At 35.5% G+C, this 23,322-nt stretch overlaps 1 protein-coding gene across 5 annotated transcripts in view; it reads left to right on the forward strand.

Moving 5' to 3' along the window:
- The window catches only part of LOC145724137 (uncharacterized), a 193,424-nt gene extending 171,653 nt beyond the window's left edge, over window positions 1-21,771 (forward strand). For 2 of the 5 annotated variants that reach the window (XM_081972241.1, XM_081972239.1), the window contains exons 6-23: window positions 2,956-3,071; window positions 3,131-3,249; window positions 3,445-3,763; window positions 4,754-4,948; window positions 9,300-9,506; window positions 9,893-9,934; window positions 10,069-10,110; window positions 11,014-11,845; window positions 11,900-12,391; window positions 12,454-12,892; window positions 12,949-13,145; window positions 13,204-13,389; window positions 13,439-13,542; window positions 13,591-13,755; window positions 13,806-13,973; window positions 14,027-14,086; window positions 14,197-14,405; window positions 17,214-21,771. In XM_081972241.1, coding sequence (XP_081828367.1) covers window positions 2,956-3,071; window positions 3,131-3,249; window positions 3,445-3,763; window positions 4,754-4,948; window positions 9,300-9,506; window positions 9,893-9,934; window positions 10,069-10,110; window positions 11,014-11,845; window positions 11,900-12,391; window positions 12,454-12,892; window positions 12,949-13,145; window positions 13,204-13,389; window positions 13,439-13,542; window positions 13,591-13,755; window positions 13,806-13,973; window positions 14,027-14,086; window positions 14,197-14,405; window positions 17,214-17,379 — 4,058 coding nt within the window. In that variant the 3' untranslated portion in view covers window positions 17,380-21,771. Of the gene's footprint in view, window positions 1-2,955; window positions 3,072-3,130; window positions 3,250-3,444; window positions 3,764-4,753; window positions 4,949-9,299; window positions 9,507-9,892; window positions 9,935-10,068; window positions 10,111-11,013; window positions 11,846-11,899; window positions 12,392-12,453; window positions 12,893-12,948; window positions 13,146-13,203; window positions 13,390-13,438; window positions 13,543-13,590; window positions 13,756-13,805; window positions 13,974-14,026; window positions 14,087-14,196; window positions 14,447-17,213 lie in introns of all 5 variants that reach the window. The other 3 variants (XM_081972243.1, XM_081972240.1, XM_081972242.1) reach the window with 3 other exon arrangements.
- The last annotated feature ends 1,551 nt before the right edge of the window (window positions 21,772-23,322 follow it).

A 23,322-nucleotide genomic window follows, 5' to 3' on the forward strand; every position in this document is an offset into this window, starting at 1 on the left:
TGCTAGAAAAACATTTCGTTACTTTCTTTTATTTGTAATTTGCAATAGCAATTTTTAAATTTACATTTTTTGACACAATATTAACAAAAACTCAGTAAATTACTAGATTATTAACAATTTCACGTATTAAAGGAAAATCACAACCAGTGCTAGAAGAAAATTTCTTTAGTTTCTTTTATTTGTAATTTGCAATAGCAATTTTTAAATTTACATTTTTTGACACAATTTAAAGAGGAAATTTAATGTCACTCGATATGTGGTTTACCATTTAACATTTTAGAGTCAGGTTGGCTAAAGAACAATAAGGAAGGCATTTTTATCAGATAAAATCAAAGTAAGTGGTTTAAATACTTACTTTAAAACTAAAAGAATTCCTAATTATTTGGGTCAAAACCAAGATTTGAATTGCTTGAATACAAAAGGTGATCAGGGACGAGAGTTTGCAAATTGTTTTAATTAACTCTTAACATTAATAAACTACCAATTAAAATTAAATTAATAAATGTAGTACATTAGTTAGTTTTACATCTTGAGTGTATTTTAGGTTTGTGATTTATCAAAAGTAAATTTTTCTCGATTTTAAGAATTCTAAGCGTTTCTCTAACTTTTTAAGTTTACACGTCACAAAGTATCTGAAATAATTTAAAATTTGATCCTAAAATGATGTCTTTTGTCACCGGGTATTGATCACATTGCATATATCGAGTAATTTTGCATAAGTATAACCTGTTAAAATCGTTTGAAAGTATTGTAATGAATAAAAGTTATAAATTATTAATTTATTTTTAATTGTTGTATTATTATCAATTTACTAAATAAACCTACAATTTTAGTTGGTAAATAACTCTTATCAGCTCTTTTCCCTTCTTACAGTATTTCAAGTAAAAGTCACTTTTAAAGCATCTTCAACAAGATTCTTCAGTTTTTAGAAATAAATTTTTAACTCTATAACCAAGAAAAGGTAATTAAACGGCAGTCGTACCCTGGTAAATTATGAAAACTGCTTTAAGTATAAGTTGGATGAAAAACGACGTCTAAAAATTTCCTCTCTGGCTTGGTAAATATTTAAATATGGCCCCGTCTGCATCCGCAACCGAAATGTAATAATTTAATATTCAAGCTATCATTCAGAACGAGATCCCAAAGGTCCTCCCGCCCCTTGAGGAATGTTTTCCTAAAGAAATTCATTCAATTATTATTTTCATTCCCTTAATGGACGTCTTTCAAGCAAGAGATGTAATCTATCTTACCCGGGACGTCATTCGGCCTATCTATCCTTGTAAATTAAAGCGCGTTTTGTCCGTCTGTTACATTTCACTAATTTTAGAGTAAATACTCTGAAATTTACCAATTTCATCGTAATAAAATTTCATGATTTAACACGTCGTGAACACTAACGACTCTGCCCAACTGAAATAAAATAGAAGTCATATGACGTCTGGAGTTGAATAGAAATAAGTCGCTAGACGTACGTGAAAAAACTTCGAAAAGATGCAGCTCGGAAGATTACAAACTTTTATTTGACCCGTCGAAAATGTCCGCCCGGATTTCTTCTCCGGTTTTTGTTCTCCTTCTCTTTTTCAGTTTTCGGGGTCGGGCTTTTACTGTTTTTGTTTTACCTGTCACCGGGATCAGTACGGAACAATGCCCTTTCCTTTTTACACGATATTAGACACAATAGCAGGCTCCCGTTGCATTTATTTGCTTTGTTTCCTTCCAGCTTTTCGGTTGCGTAATTTTTCGTTCGCCGAGCATTAAACTAAAGAAGAACTACAAACAAGCTGGAAGTTTAAAGAAAACTTTCCTTACAATACGCGACGTGCTAAGTGTTGAAGGTAATTTCAATTCCATCAGTGTAAGTTGTTTGGTAAGACTATCCCACTGTTTGTGAAGAAAATACTGAGAAGTTTTAAGCATCCACTAGAAAACAACATGTTGTCATGTTGTTCTCAGCTTATTTCATGAAATAATTGAAACCAATTGACATTTTGCAACTTTTTTCCATTTTGACAATCGTTACTGGTATATCTGTTCCAAATGATCAAGACGGATGATATTTAATTTATTATGTAATGTCTTCTTTTTCAAAGTTTTTTGAACGAGCTTTCTATAATGGAATTGTAAATTTTGTCGATTCCAATAAATTGCTCTCGAATTTCCAGCACGGTTTTCTACGCGGTAGATCTGTAGAGACCGCAATTTTTGAGTTCATTTCTGAGATTTCTGATGCTCTGGAGGAGAGAAATCTTTGTGCAGGGCTTTTCCTCGATTTGTCCAAGGTTTTCGACCACAAAAGTCTACTTTGTAAACTTAATAGATACAGTATTAGGGGATGTGCTTTGTCGTGGATAGAGTCTTATCTCCATGGTCGTAGTCAGTATGTGAAAATAAAGGACAAAAAATCAGAGAGCCTTCAAATGAAATTAGGTGTACCCCAGGGCAATATACTGGGCCCTTCTTTTTATCATTTATTTGAATGATCTGCCACATGCATTTCATAATAGTAACTGCTTAATAAACTATGCAGATGATACTAATTTGATCATAAAAGATACTAGTCTATCAAAGTTGGTATTGACAGTAGAAGAACAATATAAGAGGTGGTTTGAAGTAATGGCTTAAATAATGGCCTAAATAATATCAGTTTGCTTTCTGAACTCGTTTTCGATCATAACATATTGACGGTGGCGAACAAGAGTAGATTTCTTGGTTTGATCACTGATTCATCGCTCAAATGGGTAGCTCATGTTGAGGGTCTCTCTGTAGAAAGCTTAACACTGTCTGCTATAGTCTCAGAATTAAAACAGAATATCTTCATTTGGTGTTTTTCTATCGTATTTGCGGTATGCCATAATATTCTGACTGCAGTACTACAATTTTAGGTTTTTTTTGTTATTAAACACCTAAACTTTAGAATGTTTTCGTACTTAAACTAGGATGAATAATATTTTTCAGTATCAACGACTACAAAGGATGACGGCAAACCGGGAAGCATGTCGCCAGACCCCAAAGGAAAAAGGCCTAAACCGAAACCGACTTCCCCAAATAGACAGGGTCCTCAGCAATGCACGGTATACAAGAGTTGATCACATGCAAAACCACACTCAGTTTAACTGCATTATTTCTCTAGGTGTGTTCGAAGGTGTTTGGAAATGCATCCGCTTTGGCTAAACACAAACTCACTCACAGCGATGAAAGGAAGTACATTTGCAACGTATGCAATAAGGCTTTCAAAAGACAAGATCACTTGTGAGTAATTTTAATTTACTCTGAGGTAAACATCATCAAGAACGTTTCATGAAACTGCTGAATCCTTAATAGAATTAGTTTTCACTTTTTCATTTCTAGTAGTAAAACAACAAACTAAAAGTAACTCTTTTACTAAAACTCAACCTATTTTTGTATTAAAAAACTCATAATCAAGTCGAAATCAATCAAATATAGAAACGGTCACATGCTGACGCATCGCAACAAGAAACCGTACGAATGCAAAGCGGACGGTTGCGGTAAAAGTTACTGCGACGCAAGATCGCTGCGCAGGCATACGGAAAATCATCACGTGGCACCATCTACGTCGAGCAGTAGTAGCAGCAGTACCACCATGTCCCCGGCACAAGGGGCGGCATCCGGCGATGCCGCCTCCCCGCACGGCAGCAGTTGCATTCAGTACGCGCCGCCTCCTACAGGGTCGCCCACCATCAAGGAGTGCAAAGAGGGAGGAAAAAGTCAATTGCAACAATTGTTGTCTAGTGAACCTGCTAAGGTTAGTACTAACCTAACCTAATAATTTAGTTGTTTTTTGTCCTGTTATTTGTTAGTGTCCGGAAAAACATAGTAATGTCTTTCATTAGTCAATTTCAGCACAGTGATTGGTGAAAAAAAGCAGCTTTTAGTTTGCTGCTGTAACTAACATAGATTGTCTTGAACTTGTTAAATTGGCAAAACGCCAACTAGAGATGTACACTAAAAGAAAAACAGCAGCAACCTTTATCCCTAACTGTAAATACCGGAGACATTTGTCTTACCTAAAACTCAACGTGGAAAAATGAACCATCTTTTAGATCATCCTTGAAGTTTCGCAATTTGTAACGCTTAGAGAATAGTGGCGGACGTTTTCGGAGGACCGAAATCCCTGGGATTGTTTGTTTTTGGCAGCGGAGCACAATAACACTTTTTGTGCCCGTTCGGTAAAATAAACGAATTTAACAATGCAAAAGAGGAAATAAATTTTCCGTTAATAACGAATCACGAGAACAATTCGCTAATTACGATTTATTTTTCCCTCTCGAATTTGTTTCGTTCGCCATTAAAATGAATTATTGCAGGCAGTTCAATAGAAAGTTTTTTGCTTTTGTGCCCCCAAAATGCTAGTTCGAATTTCGTATTGAAATGACCTAAACCCTTTATTAAAATATTTTAATTTTATGTGAATATGTATCCATTCAACGTATGTTTTTCAGAGTTTCATTTTGACAATAGGTTAGTCTTTTGTAATAGAATTATCAACCACATCAAAAGGTATTATTAAAATAAAATTTTAGTTCTCTGTGTGTGTATTAATAATTGCAATAGAATCCATTGTTTTTCATTAACATTAACAGATTGTTTCAAGTTAATAAAATTTTGAAAATATATAATTTTATAGGATTAAACATTAAACAAAAAAAGTAGTTGAAATTAATGACATTCACTGAAACAATGCATTTTCAAATGGATTTTACTCTTAGGTGACATTTTTTGTTGTTAAATACAGAGCGTTGGGGGTAACAACGACGGGTTGACCAAACAACAACTAGATCTAATCCATCAAATTATGGAACAAACGCAGAGGCAAAATCAGGTGGTGTCGTCTCCGTCACCCCCAAAGTCATCCCCTAAAAAATCCAAGTCTAGGTCCAGGGAAAAAACAGTGGCGGCTGCTTCATCTACGTCATGGTCTCCAAATTCGGTAAGTTAAATTATATAAAAATTCCACAAAGCAATAACTAGAAATTTCTAGAAAACGGCTCAATACTTTTTTTGAAGTTTGGAATCTTGATTTGAAATCTGTATTTTAGAGTTTACATGGTGTTATTGAAAATGGGTACTTCTTTTCGTTTGAAGCGGCAACACTGAAGTTTCAAATAGCGTAAAACTCCAACTTTTAAAAAAGTGTATTGAGCCGTTTTCTAGATGCTTCTAAGAACGTGTGAGTCACCCTGTATAGTGATTGAAATGATTCATGATGATATTTGGCTGGTTAATGGATTTAAACCCAAGAATATTACGTGTGAGTGACTGAAATTGTTAAAATTACATTCTTCAAGTAGTAGTAGTGTTTTAAAGGTTCATCATGACACAACGCTTATGTGGTAAAACACGTCATTACCGCACTAGTGAATAAAATCGTTAATTATGTAATACAAAATAAGAAGCAATACCCTCCCACTCATGACTATAATAGTATATTATTCAACGAGTATGTTAATAGACATTACATGCGATTAAAGTATTGAACTGACATGAAACACAGTTTGACTAATTTGGGTATTAGTTACCTCAAACTTTTGAGCCTAGTAAATTAAACCTCCCAACCAGTGCCGTACTAGTAAATTATTATAAAAATCCTGGTATTCATCAAACTGAAATAAGCAAACAGAAAATGGCAGAAAACGCACTCAACTGACATGAAACACAATTTGACTGATTTTAATTAGCGTCCTCTACATGTAAAAGCAAAACCAAGATCTAATTTAAGTTTCTCAGGTTACGAAATCGCCCAAGTTTTGTCCAAATACCGATATTAATCTTAATTTTTAAACACCCTGTAGCTCGATAAGTAAGGCAATGCGGACTCATGTCTATACAAAGTTATACCTTTGAAGTACCTGAGGAATCGCCTTATTAAAAAACACCCTATACAGGGTGGTCCAGTTTTAAGTGTCAATAATTCACCATTTGATAGCCAATCAAAAAATAAGTTGACTTGCATTATGTCATTTTTCTGAAAAACGTTTCCTAAGGAAGATACAGTCCTCCAAATTTCAATTTAATAAATCGTTTTATAGTTTAAAACTGAACATCCAAGACTTGTGAAAGTCCAAATTTGTACTGAATAGTCTAAAAACTTTTTTACTACTAGGAATGGTCTTATGATTCGCTTTCTCAGACTGCCATCCTGGTTGAGTGTCTGAAACTGGCATTCAAGATCTAAAAAAAACTCATTTTTTACTACTAAAAATAATATAAAAGTTGACTTTTAATGCTAGAACTGACTTTACTAGGACTAAAGAGAGTCCAAAAGTATATTTTCAAGACTTTAATTGGTGTACAACTCAATTTTCTTCAACTTTCAACAAGTCAAGAAGTAAATTAAATTTTCGGACTATTTTATTTCTAAAAATTAGTTCTCAAGACTATTATTGTAGCATTTGGTACCAAAATTTTATACTTTTATTACTGAAGAAACTTGACTTTTGGAAATAGTCTTAAACTCGATTTTTCAGTCTTAAAAAGCACTAAAAACAGTCTGAATTTCTTAGAGATGCTACAATTTATTGCACCTATGAGTGTAGAACTCAATTTAATAGTGAAGAAGCTTGAAATAACATTTTGAAAACTATGGTCAGTGGAAAAACTGGCTTTTAGACCTGATAAGTCAAAAACTTTGTAAAGATAGTCTTGAAACTCGATTTGAGGCACTGAAAACAGCCTTAAAACACTAAAAACAGTCTAGTTTATTAAGAAATACCCGAATTTTTAGCACTGAGGTGTCTAGAAGTAGATTTAATAGTGTCAAAGCTTGAAATGCTATTTTAAGTCTATGAAGAATGTAAAAATTGTTTTTTAAGTTTGCTATGTCAATAACTTGGTGAAGATAGTCTTGAAACTCGATTTTCCAAGCTGAAAGCAGTTTTGAAGCACTAACAATAGTCCAGAATTCGAAGAAAATGAAAAGCAAAGTAAAAAGCACGAAAAGTTCATTTTCAAGGCAATTTTCTTGAATCTAATGTTAATGTCCTGCATCTAAAACTATTTCCAAGACTAAAATATTGAAATTTGTCTTAAAATTATGAAAACTTACTCCAAATGCAAATTTTAAGCTTCTGATGTCACTTTTCATTAGTTCAGTCACATTTTGGGGTTCAAGTCAAATTTTTAAGGTTTAAATGTGTGAATTTGTTGTAACAAATTATTGAAAAAGTAGTTTTTATGTCTACAAGTCAATTTTCAGTATTAAAGTCTCTCGATTTGCATGAAAACTGGTTACAAACACAATTTTTAAGCTTCTGAATTTTTTATCTTTTCTAATTCAATTTTCAAAACTAAAGTCTTTTAGTTTGTCTGGAAACTATGAAAACTGGCTACAATAATATTTTTTAAACTTCTTAAGTGAATTTTCCGTGTCCAAGACAATTTTTAAGTTGGGTTGGGTTAGTTTTGGTTCTTTGACCGTAATAACGTGTAATAAAGTGCTTGTTCCAAATTTGATCAATATTGCTCCAACGGTCTGACAGTTATGACAAAAAAAACAATTTTTTAAACAGAAATTTGAAGGACTGTGTTTTCCTTAGGAAGCACTTTTCAGGAAAATGACATAATGAATGTCAACTTATTTTTTAATTGGCTATGGATTGGTGAATTATTGACATTTAAAACTGGACCACCCTGTATATTGGTGGCGTACGCGAGTGGCTAAACTCGTCGTCAGTAATGATTAATTACTCGCTACTAATTAATCATTACTCATGCGTGGGTAAAGGGTGATATTATCTATTCAAAACTAGTCGTAAAAAAACATACTTATACCACACTAGTAATGTAACTACTTTCGAGTTTGTAAACCGATTAAAGTTTGACTCTTATTTTTGAGTTTGAAGCGAATATTAGATCGGAAAAAACCAGCTGCAAGTGCAGCTGAGTAATTTTTTTTGTTGCTGAGCGTACATTAAAAAATAATTAAGCTCTTAGGCAAACACGACCGCTCTAAACTTCGTGAAGGATTTTTAATTCAGCGCCGCCGAAACTTTTCCCTTTTTAATTTCATTATGCACGGGCAGTGCCGGCTTTCCAGCTAATTAATTCCAAATTAATTTTGATAGGATTGTTAAGATTTTACTATTCCACTTCGAAACAAGCGGCCGCAAGTCGTAAAATTGACCATAAAAAACCGTTTTTAATGTAGCTGGCTCGGTTATTAGCAACATTAACTACTTCCGCGTGAATTATGAAGCTGCGGAGCAGATAGCACAAGTTTTCTTATTAAAGTTTTCCATAAACAACAGAGAAACGACCCGGCAATCCACTTTCCCAAATGAGAATGTCGGTATCTCATTTTTTAGGCCGATTTATGGCCGTTTAAGCGCGTTTCGACAAACGGTTCGTTTATTATTTAAGGGCGGTGCTGCTCTGGGAATTCAAACACCTTTGACCCTCGTCCTAGATTTCGTTGGACTCACCCCTTAATCATTAAACCGATACGCTTTTACGTCCCTACAAACATCCCCCTCCCCCCAATTTACATATGCATTTTTCTCTTCGCACTCCCGGGCAAATTCATCACGAATCAGTGACAAGTTGGAAAGTGCATAGAAATGACGAATTAATGGGCAATTTTCTACGTTCTAAACTAGACGGGAGCTTTTTTTAAAAAATTAGAGCCCTTCCAAACAAGGTCTTAAATTATTTTTACCCGGCGGTTCTGAAGTTGGGACTAATGGCTCTCTATCATTTGCTTAGTGCCGGAGCTGGACGAACTTTAGCCAGAAGCAAGATTGAATAATGAAAATTTTAAATCAACATTTCGTAAAGTCGACGTTTGAATAGCAAATTTCCCCCGGCGGTTCTGACTCTTTAAATATTTCTCTAACCTTAAGGGGGCCCTGTTGAACGTTACTATCGACATTTTAAGCTTTTTGAATTTTCTTTTAGCTAAATAAGAATAAAATTTTAAATACTCGACTTCTACGACAAATCAAATCAATTCCTCTCTCCTCAATATTTTTAACTTTTCTGCCAAGCATTTCAAATAATTATTGAAACAATATCTTCCGCAAGGATACAAAAACCAATTAGCATTTTTCTCACATAAACTTCCACCCTGCTAAAAACTCCTAATCAACCTAACAAGGGAGTCCCTCTCATCACATAGGGACGTCTTCATCTAATCCGGTTGGGGACCGCGTGACGTAGTCTCAGTCCCTCTTGCCGGTTTCGAGATAACGGAAGGGTTGAGTTACAACACAGTTTTGTTCATGGAAAGTTACTGGACTTACTGTTACCGAAATGGAATACACTTTGACGCCGGCTTATCGTTGCAGCAACAACAAACCTGCATGCAGATCAAAACCATTTCAACGGGAGCGTCGAGCCCCCAAGGCAAAGTTACTACGACGACGCCCTCCCCCACGTCTCAAGACAAACAGCCGGTCCTGAAGCCGGTGGAATGTAACCTGTGTAAAAGGCGCTTCAAGAATATTCCAGCCCTCAACGGGCACATGCGACTACATGGAGGTTATTTCAAGAAGGTGAGTACGATGTGGAGTTTGTAATGTTTTGAGATGTTGCTGTTCCTTCTGCTTATTGCCTATCGAGGAGTAGATAACACTTACTACGCCATTCACCAACTTACTTTATCTGTTATTAAAATCAAAATACAACATCTGCAATTGGTTTTACCTGGGGACGTTTTGACTACAATGTTACATTATCTCATTGTTATTGCAACTTTCCATTGTGTACATGACGACGGCTTATACTCTTTGGACAGGAAATTTGCCCTAATTTTGTTTGGCTAAAGTATTCTCTTAGGAAATCTTAACAAAGATTAAATGCAACATGTTATCTACTCCTCGCTGTCTACTACTGTGACGACAACGTAATCTTGCTCTGTCCTAACTCTTCTGCTTTCTAGGTGGCTAAGTTACACGACAAATCTAGTATTCCACTAGAACAGGTAATTACTACTCTATATAAACGGAATGTCGCTTAGATATAAGCAAAACTGTCAGTCAGTATAACTTGCGAGCTCTAGCGCGACATTTCGCTCTTTTAGCTACTCTCACCAAATTCTTGGCCTTGATTTTTTAGGTAATATCGTTGTGCGAAAAAACAACCGTAGAATCTGACGAGGTAAATTATTGGCAAGTCCAGGCGGTATAGTTTCATCACCGCTTTTGTAGATTACTAAAGGGATTTTCTCGTTTCGTCCGGACGAAATGAAAAAACCTCCTGCGTTGTTTGCGAACAAACATCCAGTCGAGTAGATTCATTTTGTGTAGACTAGACTTCATTACAATCGCATAATTCGATTTTAAAAAAATATATAAAATTCAAATATTAGTTCAACAATGGGACGCCTAGAGGCTTCCATTGTCGAATTATTGTGCAGCTACACAAAAAGCTTGTTGGAACGTACAGAACGCGTATTAACGCAACAAAGGCATGTTGTTGTGACGTAATTAATAAAAGCCTCAAATTTGTAATAGCGTTATTATCTGGCCTCGATTTATGCAACGCTGACTCTTGTACATACCATCTCTTGTAAATTTACGACAGGACTGAGTTTCAAAAGGCCCCCGAATGACACCGGATATTCTAATAATTTTCTGCATGATTCTGTACAATTATGAGAAAATTTATAGCTCTTTCGAAACATAGATCCTAAACTGTGTCAGATGACGATTACTTTTACAGAAAAGTGATTTAAAAATCAGTTGGTTATGTAATTTTTCAAAATTCGAAGATGTTGCCTTATTCCCTTGATTGCTAAGCCATAAGATAAACATGGAAGACATGACAATAAGTCTAGGATGAAACTTGAAGAAAACCAGAAATTTAGTTTCGTAATTTTAACTCGAAAACGCGAATTTTAATTTTCGAAGCTTGTTGCTAATGTATTCAAACCATGTCTTGACTAATGGTTATTCGAGGCCAGAGTGACTTAGTCCTAGTCTGTAGAGTAGCATTCATACATCGACATTTACTTTAATCAGGTAGACATCATTGAAAAACACAACTATCCTCTTTTTCTAGGATCCGGACAGCAAAAAGGCGGACAAAAAAGAACAAACCGGTCCTCCGCTTCAAACAGCGAGCAGTAGCGTACGCGCTCTGATTGAAGAAAAAATCATCAGCAAACGTAACTCGTCGCCCTGCACCGGATCAGAGGTTAGTCACACATCTTCGGCAACCCAAGTGGATATGGACGCACGCACCTCCTTCGTGGTGCCCGCGCCGCCCCAGCTCATCATCGACAGACGTAGACATTCCGACGCGGAAGCCATGAAAACGGCCTCCAAGTCTTATCAAGACGCTCAAACTTTGGCGGATCTCATCGTTAAAAGAGAGAAAATTTCTGTAAAACGCACAACCTCAGATCCGGGAGGTGCGGAGGTTGGTCCGGCTGCATCTGCTGCAGCTCACCTACTTCAATACCGGGCGGACTCATTTTCCCTCGACAATGTTGATATGTATCAGGAGGAACAGCAGCAATTTGCTGCTCCTGGGTTGGACGACGAGGTTTTTCCTACCAACATACTGCAAGGACAGTTGTCCCAGTTGCAACCATTCCAGTCTGAATCTCTGGACGATTGCCTGGAGATGAAAGACGACAATCTGTTGGACATTAAGGAGATGGTGGATATGAAGCACGATGGTGATGAAGATCTACAAGAATTGAGTTTGGACGACATCGCTAGTTTGCACGATGAACCTTTGGGAATGGCCCAGGCTATCCCGCAAGTGAACCAGGAGTTGCAAGCAGTGCTCAATTCTCCCTTGCCAGAAAGTTTGGCAGAGTTCAGCACATACCATACATCCAGAACGTTGGATATGCAAAGTCCCAGTTACAACACACAATCACCTGGTAAGTCACCGATTGTTGTCACAAAATTACTGAATTAAGTCTTCTAAATGATAGGTGCTTACTCGCGCTCACCTCACACCTTAACAGCGCAATCTCCCCTCCAAAGTCCAATGCTCAGACATGACTCACCTGGCTTCGCTTACCCAACGCCTCCAGCTAGCCATGAAGGGCAAAGTCCGTGTTTCGGACAAAACATGAACGTCCCTCTAGTGTCTCCTAGTGAGGATTTCGGGCACATAGTGGAGAGGGGAATAGACGAACCACCTCAAGCTTCGTCACCGCTTTCGGCGGCATTTTACACTAGCACCATGTCTAGCTCGGCTGCTGTTGAAGAAGCTATTCAAGAAATATTACCAGGGGAAAGCATAACAGAAGACAGCCTGTACCCCTTATCGAATACGCCACCTTCACAGTCGGAGAATGATTCTTTGGGATTAACCCCCGAACCTTCACCTAGGGTAGCACCATCAATACCCTCACCTATTACTAGCAACGTTTATGCGTCACCAAAAGGGGTCCAAAGTACAGCGTTGCCAAATCAATGGGGTAAGTACACCATTTGTTTTCAAAGTACTTACTCAAGCAATTCTACACATTAAACCAAACAGGTCAAACCTCTAATACGTCGGCCACCTTAATGTTACCCAATTCCGAAGACCCTCTTCTATCCAGTCAGCCAAAGGATTTCGTGCAAAAGAAACGTATTCAACTCAATGGGGTCCCGGTGAGGCTCCTTAGCAATAACGGTGGGCTAATTGAGCTGAACTCTGGCAACTTCACCGGTCTTTTGGTGGACGCTAACGGTGAATTGAAACTGATCCAGACTGGGAACTGTGCTGCCAAAAACTTTGTCTTATCCAACGCCCAGCTAATTACCACTGGGCAGCAAATAGAAACTAAAGATGGCAGAGTGAAGGTTCAAAAGTTAACTTTAACGAAAGCTTTACCAGCGGCAAGTGTTGCCAAAATTGTCACCAATAGATGTCGACTAGTCGGGGAAGGACGAAGAGATGAGTGTACTGGTGATGTGTTTGTCAGTCCTTCTGCGTAAGTTTCAGTAACAAAACAAGTTTCCGGTAAAAGTTATTGTTATTTTTATGTAGCATTCCTACCAATAGTCCCATTAGACCGCCAAGGAAAAAGCTGAGGACTGAACCATTGCAATTGCCGGTGTTTCACCAGTCTAAATTGAGGACAACTAGAAGTAAACCCCAAGGATGCTCCAGATTCACTCCGCAACCTATATTGAATCCTCAAAGAGCTGGAAGTGGGCTTTACGCTAACATTAAGATCAATTCCGGTGGGCATTTCCTGCAAATAAATTTTACTGATTGAAACTGATTTTGTTTGCGTCCTAGGCGATGATAGTTCGAACTGGGGTGATCCTATTCCGGAAACGGATTCTACTCCACATATTAACATTGGACCGCAGTATCAGTGCGCAATTCCTACTTGCATGCCAGTCCCAAAACGAATTAGTCCACAGCCGGTCTATGAGGACTTACTTTGGGATCCAGGAATCAGCAATTGTACAGACGCTGAAGGTTTGTTTTGTGCCTTTCAGGAAAAATTAAACTAATTCCAGTTTTTCAGTCGATATGTATCTGGAGTTTGCTTGTTGTGCGGCCATTCCCGGTGGAGGTCGAAACAAAGAATACGCTATGCATCTTCTGCACATGTGTGGTGGGAACATACACGTGAGTTTTTTAATCTCTTAGTAGACTTTGCTAAAAAAACTCATACAGGAGGCTATGTTGAGGCTTATGCAACCATGTCCGCATTTGCCAGTGGATCATCCTTTGCTAGCCTACTCGTATAGTGAAGGAGACAAATGGACGTCAGCTGAAACAGAACTATTCCACCGTTGTCTGCTGAAATTTGACAAAGATTTTATCAAAACATCTGAGGAGGTTAGTCTTTAAAATTGCACACGCAGTGGTTTTTACTTGGTGATTTGCAGATCAAGTCGAAAACGGTGAAGCAGTGCATCCAGTTCTACTACGTGTGGAAGAAAGTCTGTTCAGACGAGTACAATCGACTGAAGGCGTTAAGGCAGATGAAACGCAACCACAACAAGAACGTAGCGGACGTGGATGATAAGCCGTATCCGGATGTGAAGCTTTTGGGGGTACTGTCTTGATGCTGATCTGGGTCGGCTAATTATTACAACAATATTTTCAGATCGCTGACAGTGAATCTCCGATGCGGAACTTCCTCTGCGAATACCCAGAGTGCTCGGCGGTAAGTAAAACTTCTTTTCTCCAACCTTGAATAAGAAACTTTTAAAAAAATTAGGCGTAAAAATAATAATTTTATCAATCATTTTATAATGATTTTGTCTAATTTATTAGAGTTTTAACTCGAGAGCAGCACTGAACGGTCACATCCGAATCCATGGAGGTACGGCCGCCCGAAATTCGCCGACGCCATCGTCGTCGACCACGGGCGGTCCGGAACACCGGAAGAACGGCGTCGCAACGACGTCTTTCACGGTGACGTCGACGTCAATCTGCCACCCAGATTCGACCGACCAAGAGTACCCATGCAAGATATGCGGGAAGTAAGTTGTCGTAACTCAACGCGTTCGTTAAACCGGATCAGGTAAATGCTCGGTGTGTTGTTGCGTCCTCTGCTTACGTGCAGCTAATACTGTATTTTACGTATACGTTTCTTGTTCTTTCATCTCGTTCAAACATCCAGTGAGCGGACGGAAGGTATCCTTTTCATGTTTTCCTTTAGTTTTTCGTTGTCCTTCAGTTGATTTTTTCCAGGCTCCCTAAAGTTACATGGAGTACCTCGATGTCTGTTTTAGTTTTTACTACTTGTCTCAGTTTCCGACACTTACTATGCCTCATTTTTGGTTGGACGTTTATGTTTAGTTTCGAGCATGCGATTTTTTTTGCCCTAGTACCACTACAGAAATACAATATGGAGTTTTTCTGGATCCGTCGCCGGCAACATAATATATACTTGAAACGCACGTCAGCATGTCACAACAAAATACTGACTAATTTTGCCCTGGAGAAATTTCAGATGCATGATCTTAATATATTATGCAAGACTAATTAGTGTTGCAATATAAAAACAACAATACAGTCTTGTAAATAATAAAATATACAGTTTTACTTATCAGATATGGATGGATAGCTAAAAGTAATTCAGTTTATAGTCGATGTTTCAAATATGAACTATCCTGTTATTTTTAAACAAAACGCTCTCTTTACTTGCCTTTTCTCACATTGTTATATTCAGTTAAGTATGTGAAAGTGGATTATACGAAATTGTTCAAAAGCTATTTTACAAATCGAGTCAATTATACAAACTTTGTATTGAAATTTTAATATTGCAAAACAAGTAAGCAATATTATCTTATTCAAAATTAAAGTAATTTGGTTACGTGAAACTCCAGTACTAACAAACACGGCACTAGCTGCTTTTTATTCTGTCTTTCAGGCTAGATTTAGCTGTTCTTTTCTTCAATTTCTCTTAAGTTAAGATTGTTTTTTTTGGCTTCAGCTCGCCTTAATCTTTCGGAGTCACTTCAGAACCGTTTTACATCCAGAAGATAGTTTACAGCCAACGACTGGCTGTACTTGTATATACAGGGTGGTCCAGTTTTAAATCAATAATTTACCATTGCATAGCTCATTAAAAAATAAGTTGACATGCATTATATCATTTTCCTGAAAAATACAGTCCTTCAAATTTCAATTTAAAAAATCGATTTTTTGTCATAAATAAATAAATTTGGAACAGGCACTTATAAAATTAATACTTATTAAGAATGACGTTTGCCAAAATTCTCCAGTAGCGTAGATACAGGAAGATGGATTTCATTTTTCTGCCTGATTCTTTACGGCACTGGATATTTTTATAAGTACCTCCTATAAAATTCTGATTTGAAGCTTCGTTTACGAGATAATTGAGTTATTACGTTCATAGACCCTAAATCAACCCAACTTAACTTAAAAATTGTCTTGAAAACAGTGAAAATTTCCTTAAAGAAGCTTAAAAAATGTCTTTGTAGCCAACTTTCATAGTTTCCAGACAAAATTGACAGAAACCCAGTAAATTTACTTTGAAACGGTGAAAATTGACTTGAAAGGCTAAAAACTGTCTTTGTAGTCAGTCGTTATAGTTTTCAGATAAGTTGAAAAACTTTAGTAGTGAAAATTAGGTTGTAGTCATGAAAAACTACTTTATCTACAATTGTTTACTGCAAATTCACACATTTCAACCTTGAAAATGGACTTGGACACCAAAAAGTAACTCTAAACCAATGAAAAGTGACATCAAAAGCTTAAAATTTCCATTTAAAATAAGTTTTCATAATTTGAAAATAGTCTTAAATACAGGATTATTATAATAATATATTGACATTACATTCATAAAAATTGACTTGAAGACTAACTTTTCAGGTTTACTTTGCTTTTCATATTTTCTTAGAACTCTGGACTATTTTTAGGGCTTTAAAACTGCTTTCAGCTAAGAAAATCGAGTTTTAGGGTTATCTTCACCAAGTTTTTGACATAGGAGCCTTAAAAAACTATTTTTACATTCTCTTGACAGTATTAACTTGACTTCTAGACGCTTCACTTTGCTTTAAGACTGAAAAATCGAGTTTCAAACAATTTTTTATAGTAAAAGTTAAGTTTCAGACTCTTGATTGATGAAAGTAAACAATTATGGCATTAAATGCTACGATATTAGTCTTAAACACTAATTTTTAGAATTAAATTAGTCCAAAAATTCGGACTGTTACCAGTGTTTAATTGAATAAAAAAAATAAAGTCTAAAAATCTTGATTTTTGACTATTTTCAGTGTCAAAAATTAACTCGTAAACCTCACAGATGACCAGATTTGAATCGTTTTGAACCATTTTAAAGTAAAAAATACAAGTAGACATTTTTGTCAATTTTGAAGGTCTGTGTCTGTTCCTTAGGAAGCGTTCTTCAGGAAAATGACATAATGCATGACAACTTATTTTTTGATTGGCTATCCATTGGTGAATTATTGACATTTAAAACTGGACCAGCCTGTAGAATATGTTGTTTACAAGTTTAAAGACATTTAGGCAAAAACTAGGCAATTTACAATTATTTCAGTAAAGTATTGTCCTTTTGGACATTTGAACCACATTGAGGATATAGAGATCATATTGGAGTGTCAAAATGTAAACATGTAAAAAACTTTGTCTCTACATACAAATGAGGTGCAAATACACTTACTTCGAAATCAGGATTATGAATAATTTATTGGTATTTACTGTAAAAAATCACATGGATAATTGACTCAAAACCAAAAGATTAAGGCGGCTACATACGACACAAACTAAAATTTAACCCATAAAATTTTTCAAATTTTTAGAGTGTTTTCAAAAATCAAGAGCCGCAGCGCGCACATGAAATCGCATCGGCCGCCTGACGCCGAACCGTCAAAACGCCGAAACAGCGAACCTAAAGACCACCACAAGGAACCCAAAGAACTTTCTTCGACTTACGAACCTTCCGTGCCAAGCCCTTTTAGTTTGTAGTATACGTATTAGTGCTGTTTTAAGTAAGCTCAGTTGCGTTTCCCTTTCGATTTATTTTTTTACTACGAGCGTTTTAAAATAATATTTATAAGCTCCCGTCCGCCTCTTTTGAAACGAGAAAGGCGGAAGCGTATAAACTACTGTGTAATTGTAATCAAAACATGGTCACGGGCAATCAAAACTAATTAAACTAACTAGAGCAACTAAAATGAGTCAGATCGCAAAACCAGAAAAATGCTGATTTTTATATTGAACTAAAAAAAAAAGTAATTCTTAATAAAAGACATATTTAAGTTTAGCGAAATGATAAAACATTTTTAGGGTATTTAAAATACGAGACAAAAAATAGCTAGTTAATAGAATTGTGTATAAAACTCAATCCATAGAGAGTACTTAAACAGAGATTTATATTTAATATTTATCGGGGTTGTGTTTGCGTTGCGCGCACGCGCAACGTTAGTGCCTTTCCGACTGTCGAGTGAGACACAACTTTTTTAACTAAGAGCACGCAAAAACTGATATTAACGAAGAAAACACTTTCTTGGGGGGACTTTTTGTAGTGCTCGCCATCCGGGACGCTCGCAAAGTCGCTTTTTTACTGTACTGCGCGTGTCCGGGAACGGCTCTTAATTTTTAAATTTATTGATGAGCAATAAGATCTGAACTCAAGTTGTATTAAAAAAATATCAAAAAAAGAATAATGGCCATTGGTATTCTTTACGAGCTATATACGTACACTTGGTATTGCCGATTACGTCATTCGCTTCGTTACTATTTAAGTATAGTGAGTTCGTTGAGTGTACCTATATGATAAATAACAAAGTATAAACTGTCAAAATTGTCTCATTTTAGTGCACCACACTGTTTACTATTTCTTCCTGAGTAACAAATATTATTAAGGGGACCGAAAAGTAATATCGTTTTTTTTACGCTAAATTCAAACACGTACACTTTCAGCCAGTCTTGATTTTTAATGAAGACTCCCCATCGTTTTCAATAACCTTTTGCCACCTAGTGAGAAAATTTTCAATCCCTGATTGATAAAAATTAATTGGTTTTTCGGCAAAATATCTAGAGATGGCATTTTGGATATCATCCAAATGTGCCAAAAATGTTGCAGCACTCGGAATAAGTGGAAATCCGATGGTGCAACATCAGAAGAATATGGTGGATGGTGGATAAGACAGCATCTGCCACCCTTTTTCTAGGAATTGGATTTTTTTCGGTTGACAATCTCGGGCCACTTTTCAGTCAAAAATTGATTAATTCGCTGCAATGTTTGCATTACCAGTTTGCCCAGATTTGGGCAATTCAAAACGAACAATATGACAAAACATTTGCTTATTTGGATGATAACGAAAATGCCAAAATGCCCTAAAATATGTGTTTGTATTTAGCTTAAGAAAACGACATTACTTTCCGGTCCCCCTAATATTACTTATTGTTATGTATTGCAGTTTCTTTTCGTGCATTTCCCATTTTATTATCTGTCCAAATAATTGTCACTTAGTTTTTAAACTCGTGTACTAAACTCTACCAGTAAAATCTAAAAACTGCCTAATAGATATCTTTGATTCATATTCTATTAGATTTTGTTTAAAGAAAATCTCTTGCCACCATCAAATAATTGAAGTAACAGTTTATTACCAACCATATTACAAGAACCTAAGATATTCGCTCATGGCGTAAAGAAGGTAGAAAAAACGTAAATTATTCCATTTGAGGAAGAAACTTACTACTGCCTCCGAAGATAAGCCCAGAATGAAGAACTTAACCTTGTAGCTTACTTAGCTAACAAAGTGTAGCTGAAACCTTCCAAGAGAAGAAACAAAAAAGTAAATAACAGCTGAGCTTTAGTAAATAAGATTTAAAACTTTTAAGTAACAGAAAGTAAAAACCAACTTGTTACTAGGAGAGTAACACACCAGAGAAGCTAAAAGAAATGTATTAAGAAAAATGTGAGACGTGCACAAGCAAAGTTCCACATACTACAGAGCAAGTGAAGAAATTGAAGACTGTGAAGAACAGCTTGAAAATGTGCAGAAAAGCACAAGAAAAAACTTAGTCAAGTCAGTGATTTTCGTTCTAAAAGTAATGTCGCATTAAGACGTCATAATTATGACGTTTTTCTCTTATATTTGATGGTTATCAACTTGAGTTTTTCTTATTCCCAGTAATTACAGTTAAGCACCCTTTTAACGGTCTTTTTCAATTTCAATGTCTGTGCTGTATTTTTTGCTATAAAATATTGTATATTACAAAATAACAAAATTTACAGTTTATTTTTAATACAGTCTTAAACCTGCTCCTGATACCGATTTGACCTCAAGCACCACAACAAAACCAGTTAATAACTTATATAAAACAACTCAATAAACTCACTATATTGTAACTAGGTTGTTGAGGATTTGCTCAAAAATAAAGCGTTTCAGTGAAATTCCTGTTTTTAGATGTACTTACTGATATTTATAAGCGTGAACAAGGAACTACCTTTCGTGCTATTTTATATTAAAAACGGTACTAACTGTCGTCTTTAGGTGGTGACGTCATTGTACTGCTCTAGTTAACAAAATGGTGGTTCTGTCTGACGTCTTTTATTTTTATGTGTGTACATAACTGTCTACTTGTGTGTGTGTTTGGATGATTGGTTGAGTGGTGTATGAGCGAGCAGTGACGTAATCGTGCAAGTTTGTTTTACTCAAAACCAAAATTGGTGCCACCCTCCCGAAAAGGCTTGGTACCGCTTTAACTCTGTGTTGTGATCTTTTTAAAGTCTATTACTACGAGTCTATATCTATATTAATACTTATTATTGAATTAAAATAAAAAACAAAGATATTTGTATATGTTATTACTACTGTATGTACGATATTAGAAGAGTATTTATATATAGAGGTCCGCGTTGTCCTGAAATCGGCAGCCCTTCCTTCTTCCCAATGTTAAATGTTATTATAAATAAGACAATCTGCTCCAAAACCTGGCAAAGTTGTGCGTGTATTTTTTATTCTGAATTGTAGGTCCTAGACGCTTCTTAGGTGTTCGTTTAATAAGTGTGCAATGTTAAAATTAAGGACCTCCGTTGTATAACCCCATGGAAGGGTGATTTACAGAAGTTAGGTTTGCTCAAGAGATCAAGTATTAATGTGTTGCTCAATTTTTAGATTTTGATGAGTAAAATCTTCGAATTTGGATGATTTTACTGAAAACGCACAAGCGGTGCCAAAAGGACGTTGTGTTAATAATTATCATCTGGAATCACTCTTCCTCTCTCAATATTCATAAAGACAACAAAAACAATCGGTTTTCTAGCTTTTAAATGTGAAAAGTTGATGTCGCTTGCCGATCAGGACGATTACGGGCCGCCTGACTGAGCCAAACGATAGTAGTCTTAGGTTATCAGGTGCTCAGACCTATCAATTAAATTATTGTTGTTAATCGATGTACCTCCTTCCCCCCCCCCCCAAAACGGAACTGACGGCCATTTTGTTGTTCATAGTTCTAAATAGGAAACTTTCGCTTTAAACACATACCGCATCGAACTTTAGTGAGATTTTATTTGCTGTTTCCTAATTTCGAGTAAGTGGAATCTGACCCGTGTGAGATTAAAAGCCTTAAAATGTTTGACGTGAAAGCAATATATTTCGCGATTGTCTCGTGGTCTTTCATATCAGTATTCGATAATACGAAAAGAAGTTAACTAAAAGTCACGCAAAACGTCCGTTCTCGTACAATGAACAGAAACTTACTATAATGACACTTTATCCTAGCTAATAAAAGTTTAACTTTCTATTTGTACATAGCAAAAGTTGAGTGAAAGATATTTATATTGTAACCTGGTTTGTATTGTTCTGTTATTAGTCTTACTTGAAATACCCGTCAGAATGTCAATATACACAATTTGATTTTAGGACAGATTTAGTTTGTGGTTTCAATCTAATTTTAGAATTGTCACATAGCAAAATCTTCAAACTCTATGTATTTATTTATTGATTGATTTCTCTTATTAACACCTGACAAGAATTACAAATAGACAAGAGAGAATTTACTTGCAGTAAACATTATATCATTTATTTTTCCTCATATCTACTACAAAACAACATCAGTCTTGTAAACCAACTTTTTTTATGAAAATTAAAGAACGGAAGGCAAAATGTCCTCTTAGATTTCTGACGGGTATCATAATATGTTACTTTAGATATAAATAATAATTAGTAATCATACAAAATAAAACAATCAGCAATTTTTGTGTTTGAGTTAATAATTATAACGAGGTTTCTAAACGGCCTAAGTAATTTTACTAAAATGGAGAACGAACTACGTTTTAGCATTGAAAATAAATGTGATAAACCCAGTTAAGTATATTAAAACAAAACACGTATTTAAGGTTGAAAATGTCCGTCAGATTCTTATTTTTCTCCTTGCTTTAATTAAGTTAAAATACTGTGGTTGTCGTAAACTTTGTATGTCACTTGGCACTATTTTTACGCCCTTTTGATTTTCCTTACTCGAAATAAACAAACATGTGCCAAAAATAATAAAACTTACTATACGTGTTTAGCGGAGCTTATACCCGATAGTGTCACGTAACATATCGCTAGATAAAACATTCGTTGCTTTGTATATTGTTGTAAATAGGCCAAATTTAATGTTCTTGTTAAACGTTTTTCATAGAGTATTTTTTATTATTAATTTTATGAAATCGATTGTTTGTTGCTTCGATATTTTTTATGTTTTTCCTTTTTTATATAATGACGTTAGCGCGGCTTTATATACACCATGTATCGATATTATGTACATTTTTAAGACCTTGCCGTACCGCTGCCAAATCTCGATGTTGCTAAAAAAATATACGGGGACGGTCAAAGAGTTAACCCTTCTCCATAAAATATACGCGTTTTCTTGGTTTGTTTAAGAGGTTTTTCGCACAATTTAAAACTTGGATTATTTGATGGTAAAAAATGTTTTCTTTAACGTGATGATGTAAAATAAAAATATTATCATATTTTAACGTCGGCCATTTCAACTGTTTTTTACTGGTCTAAATAATCAGGTAAGAATTTTACTAGTTTTAATTGCTTTAACAAAAATATGCTTGGAAGAACAACAAAAACAAATACAACCTAAGAAAAGTTTTGAGATTTGAAAAAACCTGACTTTCAGAAAATTTCTGAAATTTTTTAATGTCCTGCAATTCAAGCTTTAAATATTTAATAGCATTTTCATCAAAAGACAGGAAAAGTAGTAACATTCTGGAATGACAGAAATCAACACATTACATTTCAAATGACTTTGACACTAGATGCATAATTTCTATTGTAAGCAGCAAATATTATGTTCTAAAATTAAGTAGAGGCTTCTCATGTTTTGTAAAGAATTTAGTACCCACATCCATATTTCTAAAAACGTTTAATGCAAGAAGCGTTTTTCCACTCTAACATCGAAAATAAAATAAAAAAAATAATCAAAATATAAAACAAAATATGATCACCAAACTATTCCAAGTTTTAACTGAGTCTGTTTTAATAATTAAACATTAGTAAAGGCTTTTGCACATTTTAAACAAAATATTTAGGACCGTCCCCATCTGTACCTGACTGTTCATCTGTAATAAATCACTATTTTTTTAATTTTAAGTATTAATATTGATCGTTTAAAAATCACAAAAGACTTGGTTGTGTCCCCATCCAACCCCGAACCCAGTAAATGATATAAATGGTAAATTTAGTGAAAAACAGATTTCTATCTCTCTTTCTCTCAGTGTGGTTTTAACTACTTAATAGAGGAACCTTTTTGATTGTGGACTATAAGTGTCTCTCTCAATAATGAAACGTGCTCATTTTATATCAAACAAAATGAACTAAATGTACTACTATGGGAATCTTTCAAATAAATGTCAATATGTAGCTCAACTTCTATTTTTGTTCGTTTTTTATAATGGATTCT

The sequence above is a fragment of the Ips typographus genome, linkage group LG2, assembly GCF_016097725.1.
Source record: "Ips typographus isolate SLU linkage group LG2, UJ_Ityp_2.0, whole genome shotgun sequence".
NCBI classification, from domain to species: Eukaryota; Metazoa; Arthropoda; class Insecta; order Coleoptera; family Curculionidae; genus Ips; species Ips typographus.